The 18,336-nt window shown below is 41.1% G+C and overlaps 1 protein-coding gene across 1 annotated transcript; it reads right to left on the bottom strand.

Annotated features, from left to right (window-relative positions):
• Positions 1-4,132: 4,132 nt before the first annotated feature.
• LOC125378680 (heparanase-like) lies at positions 4,133-11,989 on the bottom strand. Its single transcript, XM_048394608.1, has 10 exons — positions 11,619-11,989; positions 10,524-10,654; positions 9,772-9,945; positions 8,666-8,822; positions 8,180-8,230; positions 6,938-7,135; positions 6,424-6,535; positions 5,721-5,830; positions 4,810-4,953; positions 4,133-4,364 (listed from the first exon to the last, which is right to left on the bottom strand). The coding sequence occupies exons 1-10, from the start codon at positions 11,831-11,833 to the stop codon at positions 4,184-4,186; spliced, it is 1,473 nt and encodes a 490-aa protein (XP_048250565.1). The 5' UTR covers positions 11,834-11,989; the 3' UTR covers positions 4,133-4,183.
• Positions 11,990-18,336: the final 6,347 nt, after the last annotated feature.

Below are 18,336 nucleotides of genomic sequence, written 5' to 3'. Positions count from 1 at the left end.
AGTATACAGTATATTTCTAAACTGCATTTTTATCATCCCTATCCACGATTGTGTTTTTAATCATCCATATAAACAACCCTATAACAATAATTCATCTCTTACTTCACCCCTAGGAATCAGAATTCAATCTCATATTTCTGCTTCTCAGATTAGTCTTGAAAATATAGCCCCAACCAAACTCCTGTCTTCACCACCATGGCAGTTGGTACAGCCAGAGGGGGATATAACATTAACTAAACTAAAGAAATCTGATACAAATCAACTCATTTATCAACAACAATACAATGAATTACGAAGCACATATGATACCTACAAATCTCTATTTACTGATGGATCCAGGGATGGTGACGCAGTTGCCAGCGCCGCCGTCATTGGATCCAGGACTCTATCATCAAGATTACAGGATAATTGTTCCACTTTAACGGCTGAATCACATGCTACATTAACAGCACTAGAGTACATTAGTAAGCAACCAAAACATAAACAATTTATCATATTTTCAGATTCTCTATCCTATCTTCAGGCACTAGCAAAATCAGTCTTGCAAACATCCAATTTTAATAGAAATTCCTGACTTATACAATGATCTTGCTACTGGCCAATACGACATCGTCTTTTGTTGGTTACCCAGCCATGTTGGAATTGTTGGTAACACAATGGCTGATGCTGCTGCAAAGGCAGCACTCAACAAATCTATGACACCACTTCTTATACCATACAGTGATTATAAATCTATTATTAGATGTTACATCAGAGATCTCATGCAGAAGAAGTGGGACACCAAAGTGGGTATGAATAAATTACATCAAATTAAACCAAATATCGGTTACACTTACTTAGGCTGTCAGTCCAGATTTGAAGAGGTCATTATGCGACGATGTCGTATTGGCCATTCGAGATACGCACATATTTATTGAAAGGTGAGGATCCTCCGTTTTGTATCTCTTGTGATGAAAGAATCACGCTCAAGAATGTCTTGCTTGACTGCATTGATCTTTCCATCACAAGGGATAAATATGTCGGTGTCAAAACAGTTAAGGACCTTTTCATAGATGTTAATTCGCATTTAATATTATGTTTTTAAAAGAAATCGAACTTGTCCATATATTTTGATGTACTGAATGTATTATTTTATAAATGGTGGTGCTTATTAATAACATAGATTGTGAGTGGCTGTACCCTCAACGGGGTTTGAAGTAGCGTAAATTTTTTGTCCCCCTGAGAGGGTATGTAAGTCCCAAATCATTCGAAGTATTTTTATGTACACCAGACTTTTATAACGTAGTATTTTTGTCATTTTAATCTTAGGCTTAACTGGTCAACTATCGCCGGTGACTGAAGGGATGATATAAATCCTGCCGGGGTCCATGCAGAAAGCAAAGGCACTGTAAGTCCCCATGGTCCCTGGTATGGTGATCTCCCATTAGTTACTGACTATCTCTAGCCCATTTTCATAATGTGTTGTTCACTGATACTTATGGCTTTTATATATTCAAAACTAGTTTTAAATTGAATCTGTGATATTCTAGTTATTGCACTGTCCATCGTTGACAGTTTTTATTTAGTCTAAATCTATGTATTATAAATATACTTCTCGTCACGATATGGCTGAAATACTGCCGATGTGACGTTACATCTTAACTCACTCACTCTTCTTGTACTATTTATTCGTTATATTATAGACATCTAGTATTGTTTCAGATAAGCTATATTGCAATATATTACGCATAAGTCATAATTTTTATATAAAATCTTTCTCATGATGGGTGTTGTTATCCTCCTCCTCATCATCATCATCATCACCCTCATCATCACCCTCCTCTTCCTCCTTCTCCTCTTCCCCCCTCCTCATCATCATCCCCTCCTCTTCCTCTACCCCCCCCTCCCCTCATCATCATCACCCTCCTCTTCCTCCTCCTCCTCATCACCCTCCTCTTTCTCCTCCTCCTTATCATCACCCTCCTCTTCCTCCTCCTCCTCCTCCTCATCCTCATCATCATCACCCTCCTAATCATCATCACCATCCTTGTCCTCCTCCTCCTCATCATCATCATCATCACCCTCGTCTTCCTCCTCCTTCTATTCGTGATCATCATCACCTTCCTCCTCATCCTCCTCCTCATTATCATCACCCTCCTCTTCCTCTTCCTCCTCCTCCTCTTACTCATGATCATCAACACCTTCCTCCTCCTCATCATCATCATCACCCATCTCTTCCTCCTCCTTCTTGCCCTCCTCCCCCTTATCACCTTCCTCCTCTACTCTTCCTCCTCCTCCTCATCATCATCACCCTCCTCTTCCTCATCCTCCTCATGATCATCACCTTACTCCTCCTCCTCATCATCATCATCAGCATCATCACCCGCCTCTTCGTCATCCTTATCATCATCATCAATCTCCTCTTCCTCCTCCTCCTCATCATCATCACCCTTCTCCTCCTCATCATCATCACCTTCCTCATCATCACCATTATACTCACCCTCCTCCAACACCTCCTCTATAATGAGCATGAAGTAGGCCATCGTCCCACACAGCTTAAGTTACGATGCAGCCAAGATAATGCAAGTAGAGTGTTAGCTAGTGACTTAGGAGTAACACCGCCATCTAACACGGCAAATATGTGATGAAACTGACAGCATGTAGATACTTAGTAATTTAGTGAAACCTAAAATGACGGTCACAACACCAAATATCATAACCTTGGTGATTCGTGGATTCAAAACCACGACAATCAAAATCTTCACACATACTCGTGTCATTAAAACCACAACTCACACACACACACACACACACACACACACACACACACACACACACACACACGCGCACGCGCACACGCACACGCACACGCACACACACAGGCGCACGATGTTTAGACCCATTTTTACCTCACCTCACATTTTAAGGCTTATACGCAAATTTGAAACCATTCAGTAGCTTAATTCACAATCCACTGTCATGTGTCGCCGTCGCATATTACACGTCATCACATGATACGATGCGGGTTCGAACCCCGCTGGCAACATGTTTTCCGACCAAATTTGAAATTTCACTCGAGTGTCAAAAAATAAAAAAGTCCCGTGTACTCGAAGCGTAAATTATTGTTTGAAATGTTGGTTCAAAATAATGACAACTGATTGTGCATTCCTGACAAAAAGGCGCGTTTAAACAATAGAATGATGTAAGGTGTGTGTTTTAATTGGTGAATCAAAATGCTCGGAAGTAATAGATATGGTTATTTAGAAGGTTTTTAGAGTATGGAAACACCATATTGTAAGCAATTGTGGTACATGTTACCAAGAGTGATGGTTATACAACACATGTATCCTTTCTTGTTGTACTCTTCACAACTGACAAGTGCTAATAATGTATTTGTTCCATTTTAATTTATTTTTGTCCAAGTGGTGAGACAATGACACTGACTGAACTACTGACACTTGCAAACGTTTCTGGTATGGCAAGATAAGTGGTGTCATGTCCAGTTCATCACGATTGTAGGGGGCACAGGTGGCCAAGTCGTCTGAGGCGCCGCGATTCGCTAAGCAGAGTTGCGTCCCTTGGCACGCCAGAAATTGTGAGTTCGAATTCGGGTTCGCCCCGATTATGTTTCTAGGTTTGTCAGCACCATACCCGTGCTCGTGGGTTTCATCAAAGTGGTAAACGTCTGACACCTGCATCACTTTTGGCTTTCCTCCCACATAAAGATTAAGATTAAGATGATGTACTTGGGATTCTGGCCATGACTGATATTCTGATTCCCCATTGTGGGCTGTTCTTAATTCGATGTGTACAGTACGTGCATCAAGATTCGCCTATTGAGCATGTGTGTTAAAATCCTAGTTACGCCCTAGGTATGTCAGTTCGTTCATGAGTTAAAAGATACTTGTGTGTCACCCAAATGTGTTTTCTGTCGAACGGCATTCTAAAGATGTTGGTTAACAGAACGTCTTAACATATTCCTCTTGGTTATTTGCATCACGCAAGCCATTTTTGAAACACGCTGTTTGTCTAAATATCAGTTAAATGTGTTTAGAGTGTTTTTTTCAGATTTTATTGTCCATTGTATGTCAACGCACGTCCAAGAGAAGGTTCAGGTACACTAACTATCAATTTAAAAGCCACAAACATAACGTGTTGGTGAACTATTTATTACTGCTTTTATCCTAACAGGACACTTGTTCAATTATCCGATAATGGGGCCATGGCTTTGTGATTTGCATGCCGCTATGTTGGCGTCTGGAATGATGATGAACCCAAAGGAGTGCGGAGGCACTACAATCGTCGCAGTTCCCAAAGATTTTGGCATAATGTGTGGTATTTGGTTGTTGACAAGTTCCAATGTTTTGCCATTGACCTCTACTTTTCTGAAAAAAGATGTGGCAAAGGTTATTTGGGTATGAAGGTTAAGTATTGATCACCCGTTGACCCAACAACCGTTGTCTAACTTGTACTGCCACTATTGTATATGTGCACAAGTTTGTAAGTTCAAGTTCGTCCTAAGTTACTTAATATAGTCTTGGAGTTAGTCGTGTTTGCCAAGGTGTGTTTTCCACCTGTCATTTCGGACCATTGCTCATATACCGTTTGCGTGTCTGGTTCAGATTGAATACAGCAAAATCATCAAATGCTTACCCTCTTCTGTTATATCTGCTGCTTCAGAGACAACATATGTCTCACCATTATCCGCTGCATTTGACGACAATGCCAAGGAACCAGTTATATAAGAACTGACATATGGCCTTGTGAAACTTGAACCAAAGACACAATCCTTACACTGAATGGTTGAGAGGAAACCTATTATATACAAACTTTGACTTCAAGTCTCCTCCCTCAGGAGTCAGCCAGAATATGTCCACGTTTTTGCCGTGCGCCTCTGATATGGCTAGGGTTACGTGGTCTCCATGCAAGTTAAGACCATACACTGTGATACTGCCAGGCTTGTAGTGGTACACGCTGGAACATAAACAGAAGATATGATAACATTAAAAGCCAATGCAAGAGAAAAATCTCTCGAAATCTAGCCATTTGATTTGACACGACTTTCATTAAAAACATGCTTGTCATTGAAGAAGTGAGTGAATGAGTATAGGTTTACACCCCTTTTAGCAATATTCCATCAATATGACGGTGGTGGATAGCAGAAATGGACTTCACACATTTGAGCCATATGGGTAATCGAACTCGGGTCTTTGGCGTGACGAGCGAACGCTTTATCCATGACGTTTCCATGGTTGGTAATGGTTGATGTAACGTCACATCTCGTCACGTTGCATTTGCTCTCTTCACACTCACCGTTACCATACTGAGATTACCTTGCGCGAACAGGATTGTCACATAAACAAACTATTACAACAATAAACATCATTGTAACTTGTGAACTTGAAACAAAATAGCCATTACATAAGTCAATTGATAACCGTACATTCAGATCGTTACGTCATGTGCATCTCTACTCACAGCATTACTGTTCAGTGACATGCTGACAATATTCTGCACATTAAAGTTTTAAACGTGTGGGTTTTGTTTAAATAAAACTGTTGTGGTTACACTGACTTTTTATTATTCTGGTTGTTTCTCATGTGATGTCCTTTAAAAGGGACGGTATTTTCCACTCCCAACTCTGTCCGAGGTCTACATTTTGTATTTGTCCATAATCTGCAAGGTGGACAACGTATGTGTGTACAGAGAGGTTGTGAATTAAACATGCTGAAACCACTCACTTGTTCAGCTTTGTACAGTGGGCATACAGTCGGAGGTGGTTAGACGAAGACGGAACATCAAATACTTTGTTGCCAACAAGTCTCTTGTAAAGAAGCGTCAACCAGTAGTCCTGCCAAAAGAGGTTATGATGTGTGTCCATATGAGAAAGACACTGTTGGTGTTCATGTTATTTTGTGCCAGTGTAAGCAGTAAAATGTGTCTGGACGTGCAAACTGATGGTTGATACTCGGAATGGGAATTTGTATAAGACAAATTACTGAGCCTGGCCACCTAATATGCAAAGCAGGCGGAACGGGTGATTTATAATGACTTGGAATTTCCGAAAAAGGAAAATACATGAATGGATGAGTTCAGTTTAACGCTACTTACACATACGATATGTCAGTAATATTGATTTGGGTGAAAATATAAAATGGTGCAGGTCAACTTTGGTGAAACACATAAGCACGGGCATCGTGCTAACAAATCTAGTAACGTAATCAGGGTGAACCCAGGATTCGAATCGAGGATCAATGGTTTCTGGTAAGCCTAAGGGACACAACTCTGTACAGCAAAATGCTGGGCCTCAGTCGAATGGGTCACATTTGAAAACAGACAACAGACAATGAATATATTCATGAACAGAGAGACAATATCTAAGATCAAACAGACATTCGACAAAATGGCATTGTTAAAACACTGAGATAACCGACGTTCACGCACAGGATTAGGGTCATAGTTGTCGTCAAGAAGTGCATAATTTCCACCAAAGAATGCCTGACGCATAACCCCTTTGAGACCATATTTTGCTGATACACCCAGTTTATCAAGCCACCTGAAAATGTGATATGACAGATGTTATTAATGAATTATATGAGCCGTTCTCAATGCTCAACTTGTTTCAAGGCAAATCAACGTGAATATTTTTCACTGGTCCCATTAATCTCAAGATCATATTTAAGAACACACGAGCTTCAACATTAGACATTTTCAGAGCGAAAGGAATTACAATTCTTTCTCGTTTTAACCTGTTTCAATTGACCATAAACAGCAATCATCACCCTCTAACCAACACGAAGAGGCAACTTGCATTTACATCAACGCATGCTGGCATTCCAAGAAGATGATCTGGCTGAAATTGTTATGTTGTATTTAAATTAAAGAAACTTATTCAGAACACTTTCAACTTTAGAACAAATTCATTTGGACACTGAAACTGAAACGTAGACATCCTCACAGGTTGCCTGCCACATATCTGTCAGCAATGCCAGGAGTGCCACCCCCATAACCGGACGATGTCTCCCCTAGCCACGCCACCAGACCATGATGACTTCGGACCGTATTCATCACTGAGTGTAGGGTAGATGTAAGGCGATTCATTATAGAATACTTAGAAAAGTCTTCCAGCTTGGCGGTGCGTCCATTAAAGTAATATCTGAAAAGAGTAAGCTATTTGTACAGGGAATTTTTGTAACCACGTGTACAAAAAAGGATGACATCCAGCTAAACAAAGTGTTCGTTTCTGTATTTGGTCCGCTTATTTGATATTATATCCAATGAAATGAAAGTAATTAATGTGGAGTGGGAAACGACAAACGCAAAGAAAAAATCATTTCTTGACCCATGTGCATTTTGTCTCTCAATGTGGTGACCACATATATGTAGTTACATATACACCTCTACCTTTAACGGTTCAAGACAATTTGTCACAATTTAAAGCACGTGTCATCTAGAATTTACCGAAGAAACAATATTTGACATGCTGGATAGCATAGATTGCATCTATGTGAAAAAGTAGGCAACCGCATGTATATCAACTGCGCTCTTTTCTATGTTGATCTGTTACCTTATTCAGATCATCAACATCACAAAATGGGCACTTTAGCCAAGAAGTTAAAAACCTATGCTTCTTGTTCATCGATAATATGTTGTCCATCTCTTATGGCCAACTTACCGATTACCTTCGAGCAATATTAAAGCATTACATCACATTACTATTTGGCAGTGATTTCTAAACACATGCTTTTGATATAGTAGCAATCGTAAATGAAACGGACTCTGCATTTAGCAGAGATGTCTTATGATTAGAAAAAGGGATGTGTTGCTTTTATTTTAAAACAGAGCCCCAAAAAGTATTTACATTATTTTTCAGACAATCCAGCCTGTCTAGTGAACGAATTTTGCTGGGAAAATCTGAGGTCAAAATAGAATTTGCAGTATTTTCTGACAATGGTCAAGAACAAATGGTTGACCTCGAAGCTCAACACAGTGAACAGTTATCTATTAAATATGATTCTGCATATACCCCCACACGGTGTACAGCCACTACTGTCCTATGGCCACTACTGTGCTACTTCTACCTAATATTTCAACATGTCTGTGTTTTTGGAAATTCTTTAGACTGTAATCAACGACCCTTTAGTGTTACACGTGGCATGAAAACTGTATGGTAGCCCATGCCTTGAAGGAAGGTACTCACTGATGGAAGGTCAAGACGTTAATGACACCAGCTCCACCGTGAGACAGGAAGCTGGAAATGCAAAGTCACATTGGACAAATGTTCATCGAAGATAACTATAATGAACCAGGGCATCACTTGTGCATTACCATGTCAGCTTCTTTGACTGAAGTGACTCAGATGAATCCTTTGAGAAAAAGTGAGGCACTTTCAAAACTTGAAAGATAATCAAGGCGAACATGGGATTTTAACATCATAATTATACAGGAAGCCGGAATTTGAACATCATAATTACACAGGAAGCCACACTGTACACAATATCGTGGCGTCTTAGGCGACTGGGCCACCCATGCCCCTTTTAGGTTCTGGAATCGATGCTTCGTTTAAGATTTTGAAATAATAACAGCAGCACAAAGTAAGCATAGATTCGGTTCAATTTCAATCAGAAAATCCAGACAGCTTATTTTTTCTCTGCTGCATAGGGTAAACGATGTTTAATATGCATACTTTTTTATGAACGTGTCTTTATAACCGGCGGTATCAGGTCCAATGATGAGACTGGATTTATAGACCGTTCCTTGCAGAACTTGCTTCAGTTCCATGAAGTCGCGACCTAGCTGAGCCTCACTGATAGTAGCATTATGTCGGTAATACAAGTTCGGTTCTTCATGAAACATACGTAAAATGATAGACATATGTCAAGCATGATAACAAAAAAATATCTACACACACACGAGTATCAAGTTCGATAAAATGTTTCACATATGAATAAAAACATAATGAATGTAAAAATGGATTATTTTTTCTGAAGTGATTAATACCTCATATTGCATATACAGATCGCAAAAATACAATATAGTTATTCATGTATTAAGAGGAATGACACCATAGTTTTGTGAGTCCAGTGACGGTCAACATAGGAAGCATATAATGCCGTATTTATATGTCTTGTTTGTAATGTGACCGTGGGCTGGATACAATGACATCTGGATTATGGAAACTAATAAATAGAGATTATTATACGAACATTTGCGTCATACTGATTTCATGAATTCGAATCACGAATTTCTGAGCGAGAGCGAGGGTAATACATGAATTCTTACACGAGTTTCGTAAAGTCAGTATGACACATATGAGTGTAATAATTTATATTTATGACCCACTATTTCTTTATCCTTTTGCGCTTCTCTTTAGACAAATGCACTGATCACCACTGCTGTTCTAGAACACCAACATGTGTCAGCCTTTTTCGGCTTTTTCTAGTGTAACGTTATTCATACCTTACGTCACAATGACATTCGAATGACGTGAACAATGCCTTTTGGATTCCGGAAACAATACACTGGTGTGCGAGAAGTGATATTTGAACTAGTGCACATACGATTTTTATTAACTCGGTTATTAATAATACTGTAGGTAATAAATACATTATAAGCCACATCCCATGGAGGTACGGTGTGAAGACATGCATTGATCCAAATTGTCCAGCATGACAATAGATCGCATCATAAACACAAATAAGTGCAGATTTTTGGGACGTCTTCTACTCAGAATGCCCAAAGATATGTCATCTATGTCTGGTTAATGCTACGTCTATATGCTTTCAAACTTACCATTTCCCAGTTCAATCCCTGCAAGAGGATACCCTTTGTCAGAGGAATATTTTAGCAACTGCTTAGCATCTGATGGGTTCCACTTTGTTCCATCACGCAGCAGCAGGTTGAGGCTAATCACCAGTTTCAGCCCCGTATTGTGAATAAACTCGTTGAATGCATCCCAGTTGTTAGCTGAAAATATGTTTCAAATGATCCGTTTTGGTTCAGTTATTACATGTTTAGTACTTTCTCAAACCACAAAGGTATAAACATATTGAATAGCTACTTATGGACGAAGGTTTGTTAATAAAGAAATCCGTCAGTCGCTGGTTCAGAAGACGCAGTTGAAACCCGTGTATCGAGGTACCTTTCCCTGTCAATCGCCCGGATTAGGGAATGTCTGGGACTAACGAATCTCAGAAAGAAGTAAGGTTCTTTAAACACATGTGAGCGTCAGTAGTAATGCCTGGCAGATGGGGTTACGAGATTCAAGGGGCCTGGGTGAATAATGTATAACTGTACCATGAAACAAATAACCAAATCATTTACCCCTACAGGTACGATATAACCGGTACTACCCAAAGAACTCTTCTTGGGCAATCAGTAGAACAGAAACAGTGATCATACCAAAAAGGTTATTCCAAAAGAATAAATTATTTTTAGACATAGAATGTTTTGTATTGTTTAGCCAGGTCTTTTTAATAAGGTTTTCCTTCTGGTGACAAATACACCAAGGGAGATATAAGAATCGTATAATATACTGCTATCACCTTGGAGATGATACTGTAGCGAAGTGTCTAGGTTGCGATTCGGGTCAAACACCAAGCGATCCCCTGATGTTCCTCCAACTCGCACATACCCTGGCGCTAAGGCTTTTCCAAGAGCCAACAGTTTGGGCGACCTGTTATAAAAGGTTCTTTTATATAAACTTACATTCATATATGAGACTGCTATAACCATTTTCAACAAACTTTATTCATCTAGCAGACAATACCACCCGTAACATCTTGGATATGAAACTAGAAGCTGAAGATGCATTCTCCAGTTTATAATATCATCATTCCCTTGATAATGCCCATGACGTATTCGGCTGTGTTGAAGGAGTCACGCTTAACGCCACTTTAAAGAGCATTCAGGTGGTAATACGGCCTGTCAGCTTGATGTGCGAGGAAAGCCCGAGGTCATGCATTTTTTAAAAGTTGACCACTTTGGTGAAATCAGCGACCATGGGTATGATGCTAAGAAACCCAGCAACATTATCTGGGCGAATCTGGGTACCGAGACCACAATCATATGTTTCTGACACGGTTAAGGGACGACAGACTGTAAGTAAGCAAAGTCTTCAGTGAAGGTGATAATTGGAATTGATTTCTGTCATTCGGTTGTCAAGGATAAGCTAGACACAACATAAATCAGTGACAAAACTGAATTCACAAAAAATTTGTTGACAGATTCTGCTGACTCTGAACCCGTGAAGATTCCGGTGTAGAATAGGTCTTCAGCAACTCATGCTTGCCTTAAAACGTGACTAAGCTTATCGTAAAAGGCGGCTAACGGGAACGGGTGGTAAGGCTCGCTGACTTGGGTGAAGCACGTTATCAATCCCAATTGCGTTGATCGATGCTCATGATATTAATCACTGGATTGTCTGGTCCAGACTCGATTATTTACAGACTGCCGTCATATAGCTGGAATATTTCTGAGTGCGGCGTTGAACAACAAACCAACTAACCAAAATCTGCTGACTCTGAGAATACATATATTTGGTCTATTCGTTTCCTGACAAGGATTTTTTTCACTAATCCGAAATAAACAATTTTCGTTGCAAACAAATCACATAGTTATACAAATGTTATGATGTATACCTGATATTTGGGGTCGTCAGGTTGGATTTCAGTTGACCGCTTTCCATGGTGACACCAACAAACATATCATCAATTTCCTGTAGGACGTGGTCGACTTTTACCGTGATATGTTCTGTGTGCATGGACACAGTGAACGGTTGTATCCAAGCCAACCCTAACAACCACAATATGGTTACATCTCGAAACATTCTGACTGTCACTCCATGTAGAAGCATAATGTCGCTTATCACTGTTTCAAAGCTAAATACTACTCAACGTGAAGAGGTCAGCTGTGGTGTTGGAAGAGACCAGGTGTTGCCAAGCCGTGACAACAGATAACGAAATTTTGACACGAGTATTCAGCAACTTTCATGCTTTCATGTCATGATCAGGTTCGTGTGTGCCCTGTTTCGGTATCTACGTTGCAGTTATATTCCTGTGCAGCACATGACTCATCATCTGATTCTCTGTCCTTCAGCTTCAAGGATTGGCTAGTGACACGTCATGTTTGGCTTTCGTCAACTAAATCTGTCACGATTTTAAAAAGGTAACTCATTACATAACGTTAAAGTTCAACTCGTGAACTTTTAAAATTTAGGAGATAAACAGATGCATGCCTTGTCGATAAATGGCGATGATACACTTAAGACAGCTGTGAACCAGATCTAATTGCACAAAGTGAATAAGGGACCGGTATTCTGGTAGGGCTGAGAGTGGATGTATGGGTGGGGATGTAGGGGGTGTGGAATTTTATCGCAAAAAGGATAATGCTTTCATTAGTTAAGTATCTGATGGAATTTTGTCGCCAAAATTGATTTGATTGTGCAACTGTAGCGTTGATATATATATATACTACTCAAAATTTGATAAGGATCGTAGATATTTTTCTTAATAAAAAAACATAATAACTGGCAATATTGTGTTCAAGTGAAATCAAAAACGTCTCCAACACACTTGCACGTGCATTTCATGCCATGGGAAATGCGTTTCACATCACAGTTCATGCTTTTGCTACCATTGCACGATTTCAAATCAGGCATCGGTGTCTGATTCATTCTGAAACTTTGAACTCAATTGAGTGTTTACACTACGTTTATCTACGCAATGCCCCCTCAACGTGTAAGGCGTCGCCTGACGACAGAACAACTGGGCAGATGTATTGGAATGCTTGATGCTGGCTATTCACAACGTGACGTTGCCAATGCACTAAACGTCAGCCAGAGCGTTGTAAGCAGGGCCTGGTCCCGACAGCAAAATTGTGGTACAGCAGCACACCGACATGGGGGTGGTCGTCAGAGGTCGACAACCCAACGCCAAGATCATTTTGTGGCTCTTCAGGCACGACGTCATCCCTTCTGGACAGCAACCAGCCTACGTAACGACCTCCTGAACGCCTCGGGGGTGAATGTGTCCACTCAGACGATACGGAATCGTCTTAACAATGCAGGTCTCTACTCGAGAAGGGCATGTGTCCGAATCCCCCTGAATGTTCGACACCGGCGGGAGCGATTGGAATGGGCTGATGATTATGTCACTTGGACACGGAACGATTGGGTTCCAGTTCTGTTCACCGATGAGTCCAGGTATTGTTTGGACTTTACAGACAGGAGGCAGCGGGTGTGGCGACGACAACGTGAACGTTTCCATGATGCCAACATCAGTGAACATGACCGCTATGGTGGTGGTTCCATCATGGTCTGGGGTGGAATCAACAGAGATGGAAGGACAGATCTTCATGTCCTGGAGAGAGGAACAATGACGGGGGTGAGGTACCGGGATGAGATCCTCGATGTTTACGTCAGACCCTACGCTGGTGCTGTTGGCCCTGAGTTCATCCTGATGGATGATAACGCCCGTCCTCATCGCGCCAGGGTGGTTGAGCAGTACCTTGAGCAGGAGACAATTGTCCGCATTGATTGGCCAGCGCGCTCGCCGGACTTGAACCCGATTGAGCATGTCTGGAACATGCTGCAGGTTGCCCTTTCATGCCGTAGAGCACAACCCTCGACTTTGGCAGAGCTCGGACATGCCCTCGTGGAAGAGTGGAACGACCTTCCCATTGGGAACATCCGGGTGCTTATTGACAGCATATCTCGACATTGTCAGGCCGTCATTGATGCAAGGGGAGGTCATACTCGATATTGACACTTCATCGACTAAGTGTAATGATGGACTATCCCTCATAACTGTGTAATTCTTTCTCTTGTTTGCTGTTAACATTTTTTAATGAAATGCCTTTTGGTGTTTGCAGATTTCAAACATTCCATATTGATACAAGTTCATGCCGTTCATGAATTTTCATTCATAACATGATTAAACACGTTTCTGAGTCAGAGTCATGTCTTTTGTTATGTTTGTGGTAACTTACACACATATAACCTAGTGATCCTTATCACATTTTGAGTAGTATATATATATATATATATATATATATATACACACACACACATATACATATATATATATATACACACACACATATATATATATATATATATATATATATATATATATATATATATATATATATATATATATATATATATATATAGCAACTCTAAAGTATCCATAAGTAAGATTCCCTGTTATGGCAACGAACCTAAAACATGAAGGATATATTTAGGGGTTTTACGAAAAGATCCCCCAAACAGATGACGATCATGTATTAACGTGTTATGTTATTAGGAAATATTTTCGTTATTATTTATTTTTATTTCATAACAATTGTGTCACTGAATTATGTATTTATTCGTATTTCAATACTTTTAATTAAAAACACGAGTAGGTAATTCTCAAGTTGCAATAGGAAACAATTCCTAAATCACGACAGTATTAATGCCGACGAGAATATATGCCATCATTCTAGTAATCGTTTCCTTGAAATAATTGGGACCTTTCTTGAAACTGTACGTGTTGTGTGTCGTTACCGGTTCCACTTATTGTATGCGCAGCATGTTATGCCCGTGTGCAGACAACTGTAGACAGGAGTCGAGTTTAAGATATTCGTACATCAACCGTTGAAGATTTCAATCTTAGCTTAGATCGGTTTGTGCAAGTGAAATAGGACAATTGTATGGTGATTATAAAGTCAACGGTAGCCGCCTAAGATCGATTGTAACTAAGATTGTTCTGTGCAAGTTTGCCCTGGGTTTCCATTCAGGCAACTGTCCTTGGCGAATACAAACTGAGGTTTCACGTAGCCTCCAATGAATTTTGTCAATGCTTGTTGTATCAACCAATACTGTCAACGTTTTACTTCCTGGCGTGATACAAACGCCTGTATCACGATCTTACTATAAATAAGACTTGTAAGCAAGAATGTTTCCTTCTTGCCACTCAGCGTTGTCGAGACATGTAACGATTCATCCAAATAGTTATGAATGTGCTGGGGCTCTCAATGCTTAGGCACACATATCATGCACTTTATATCAGATAGTGACCAATTTTGTTCCTTTTCTACTACCATGCATATCAAAACGCCAAGTGGCAGTTCACGCTCGTGGACTATCATGCAAATAATCCACTCGAAATGGGGCGACAAATGCATAGCCAAACTCTCAAAAATGTTTGAGCACTAACAATGACCAGGTGTTCACGACACTGATCAGTATGTCCACGTTATCCAGCCATTTGTGCAGCTGTATCAATTGAATTGCTTTGCTTTGGAGGCTCTCAATGTATAATATACTTATTCGTCTGCCTGACGCCATTTGCAACTCCCGACGCCGTTGCAGTCAGAGTGATCTGTAACACCGTCGACTATGTTGTGATTCTATGTTGTATTGCATTGAGTCCTTGTGTGGCGAGGCCAGCGTCAAGGGAGGAAACAACGACAGCGGAAATACGGAATGGTAAGAAAATTAGATTTTATTTATTAGGTTAGATTTATCTGTTCTTGTACCAGTTATTCGTAATATTCATCACTCTCCTCATCGTCATCATCATCCTCTCCTCCTCCTTCTCCTCCTCCTCCTCCTCATCATCATCCTCCTCCTCTTCCTACCTCCTCCTCCTTCACATCATCATCATCATTTCCCCCATTCTCCTCGTCGTCATCATCATCCTCTCCTCCTCTCCTCCTCATCATCATCCTCTTCCTACCTCCTCCTCCTTCACATCATCATCATCATTTCCCCCATTCTCCGCGTTGTCATCATCATCCCCTCCCCCTCCTTCTCCTCCCCCTCCTCCTCCTCATCCTCATCATCATCATCATCCTCTTTCTCCTCCTTGCCATCATCATCATCACCCTTATCACCATCATCCTCTCCTCCTCCTTCTCCTCCTCCTCCTCCTCATCATCCTCCTCCTCTTCCTACCTCCTCCTCCTTCACATCATCATCATCATTTCCCCCATTCTCCTCGTCGTCATCATCATCCTCTCCTCCTCATCATCATCCTCTTCCTACCTCCTCCTCCTTCACAACATCATCATTTCCCCCATTCTCCGCGTCGTCATCATCATCCTCTCCTCCTCCTTCTTCCCCCCCTCCTCCTCCTCCTCCTCATCATCATCATCCTCTTTCTCCTCCTTGCCATCATCATCATCATCATCACCCTTCTCATCATCATCATCATCACCCCTCCTCCTCCTCATCATCATCACCCTTCTCCTCCTCTTTCTCATCATTTCCCCATTCTCCTCATCATCACCCTCCTCTTCCTCCTCCTCTTCCTCATCATTATCATCGTCTTCCTCCTCCTCATCATCATCATCACCCTTATCATCATCATCATCATCATCATCATCATCACCCTCCTCTTCCTCCTCCTCCTCCTCGTCATTATCATCCTCTTCCTCCTCCTCCTCTTCGTTATCATCATCATCATCATTACACTCCTCCTCCTCCTCCTCCTCCTCCTCCTCATCATCATCATCATCATAATCATCATCATCACGCTTCTCATCATCATCTTCACACTCCTCATCATCATCATCATCAAGGGGGCATGGGTGGCCAAGTCGTCTAAAGCGCCGCGATTCGCTATGCTATTGTATCCCTTAGGCACGCCAGAAACCTATCATTGTTGATTCGAATCCCGGTTCACCCCAATTATGTTTCTAGGTTAGTCAGCACCATACCCATGCTCGTGGGTTTCGCGGAATTCGAAGTGGTAAACGTCTGAGACCTGCATCACTTCGGGCTTTCCTCCCACATTAAGCTGACACGCCGTGATATAATGTTAAAAGCGGCATTAAACCAAAATCACTCACCCACCCACTCACTCATCATCATCATTCTCTTCCTGCTCCTCCTCATAATCATCACCATCCTCTTCCTCTTCCTACACCTCGTCATCACCTTCATGATCATCACCCTCCTCCTCATCATCATCATCACCCTTCTCTTCATCATGATCATCACCTTTCTCCTCATGATCATCACCCTTCTCATCATCATCCTCTTCCTCCTCCTCATCATCATCATCACCCTTCCCCTCATCATCATCACCCTTCTCATCATCATCATCATCTTAATCATCCTCTTCCTCCTCCTCCTCATCATCATCATCAACATCATCATCATCATCACACTCGTCCTCCTCCTCCTCGTCGTCGTCATCATCATCGTCATCATCATCACCCTCCTCCTTTTCATCATCATCATCCTCTTCCTTCTCCTCATGATCATCACCATCCTCTTCCTCCTCCTCCACCTCTTCATCATAATCACCATCACCCTCCTCCTCATCATCATCACCCTCCTCCACCTCCTGTTGAATCAGCATAGACGTAGGCCATCGGCCCACACAGCTTAAGTTACAATGCAGCCAAGATATTGAAAGACGCGTGTATGCTAGTGACTTAGGACTAACACCGCTATTTAACACGTCAAATATATGATGAAACTGACAGCATGTAGGTACTCAGTAATTTAGTGAAACCTAAAATGACGGTCACAACACGAAGTATCATAACTTGGGTGATTCGTGGATTCAAAACCACGACAATCAAACTCTTCACACATGCTCGTGTCATTAAAACCACAACACACAACACAAACACACACACACACACACACGCAAATGTTCGGAAGTAATACATATGGTTATTTAGAAGGTTTTTAAAAGGGTGGAAACACCTCGAAAACGTTTATATTGTAAGCAATGGTGGCACATGTTACCAAGAGTGATGGTTATACAGCACATGCATCCTTCATGGGGGGCATGAAGGGGGCAAAGGTGGCCCAGTCGTCTGAGGCGCCGCGATTCGCTGAGAAAGAGTCGTGTCCCTTGGACACGCCAGAAATTGTGAGTTCGAATCCAGGTTCGCCCCGATTAGGTTTCTACCTTTGTCAGCACCATACCTGTGCTCGTGGTTTTCACCCAAGTGGTAAACATCTGATACCTGCATCAGTCATGCTTTCCTCCAACATTGTCAATGGATTTCCTCGTCGCAAACATCTATGTTAAATTTGAGGTTAAGACATGTAGATATGTCCAAATGTGAGGCATGATGACTGATGCAATGACCCTATTTGACTTGTACCGTATGTTCCTATGTCTTTCTGATGAACAATTTACTTGCCTTTGCACGTGTTTGTGATAGTGTGACATGTTGGACAGGATACGATGACTGTTTCGTGAATACTTGGTAAAACCACCATTTGATATTTCATTTTTTATTTCATAAACATATGTTCATGATGTAGTCGGGAACGTATAATGAACTCTGCTAATAGCTGATTTCTAATGGTTATGGAAATCTTTTTGTCTTTTGTATTTACACACAACCCTT

Source organism: Haliotis rufescens, unplaced genomic scaffold, assembly GCF_023055435.1.
Source record: "Haliotis rufescens isolate VD_foot unplaced genomic scaffold, xgHalRufe1.0.p SCAF_13, whole genome shotgun sequence".
Classification (NCBI taxonomy): domain Eukaryota; kingdom Metazoa; phylum Mollusca; class Gastropoda; order Lepetellida; family Haliotidae; genus Haliotis; species Haliotis rufescens.
The sequence above is the reverse complement of the archived record's forward strand: the minus strand, read 5'-3'. Positions and strand labels throughout refer to the sequence as shown.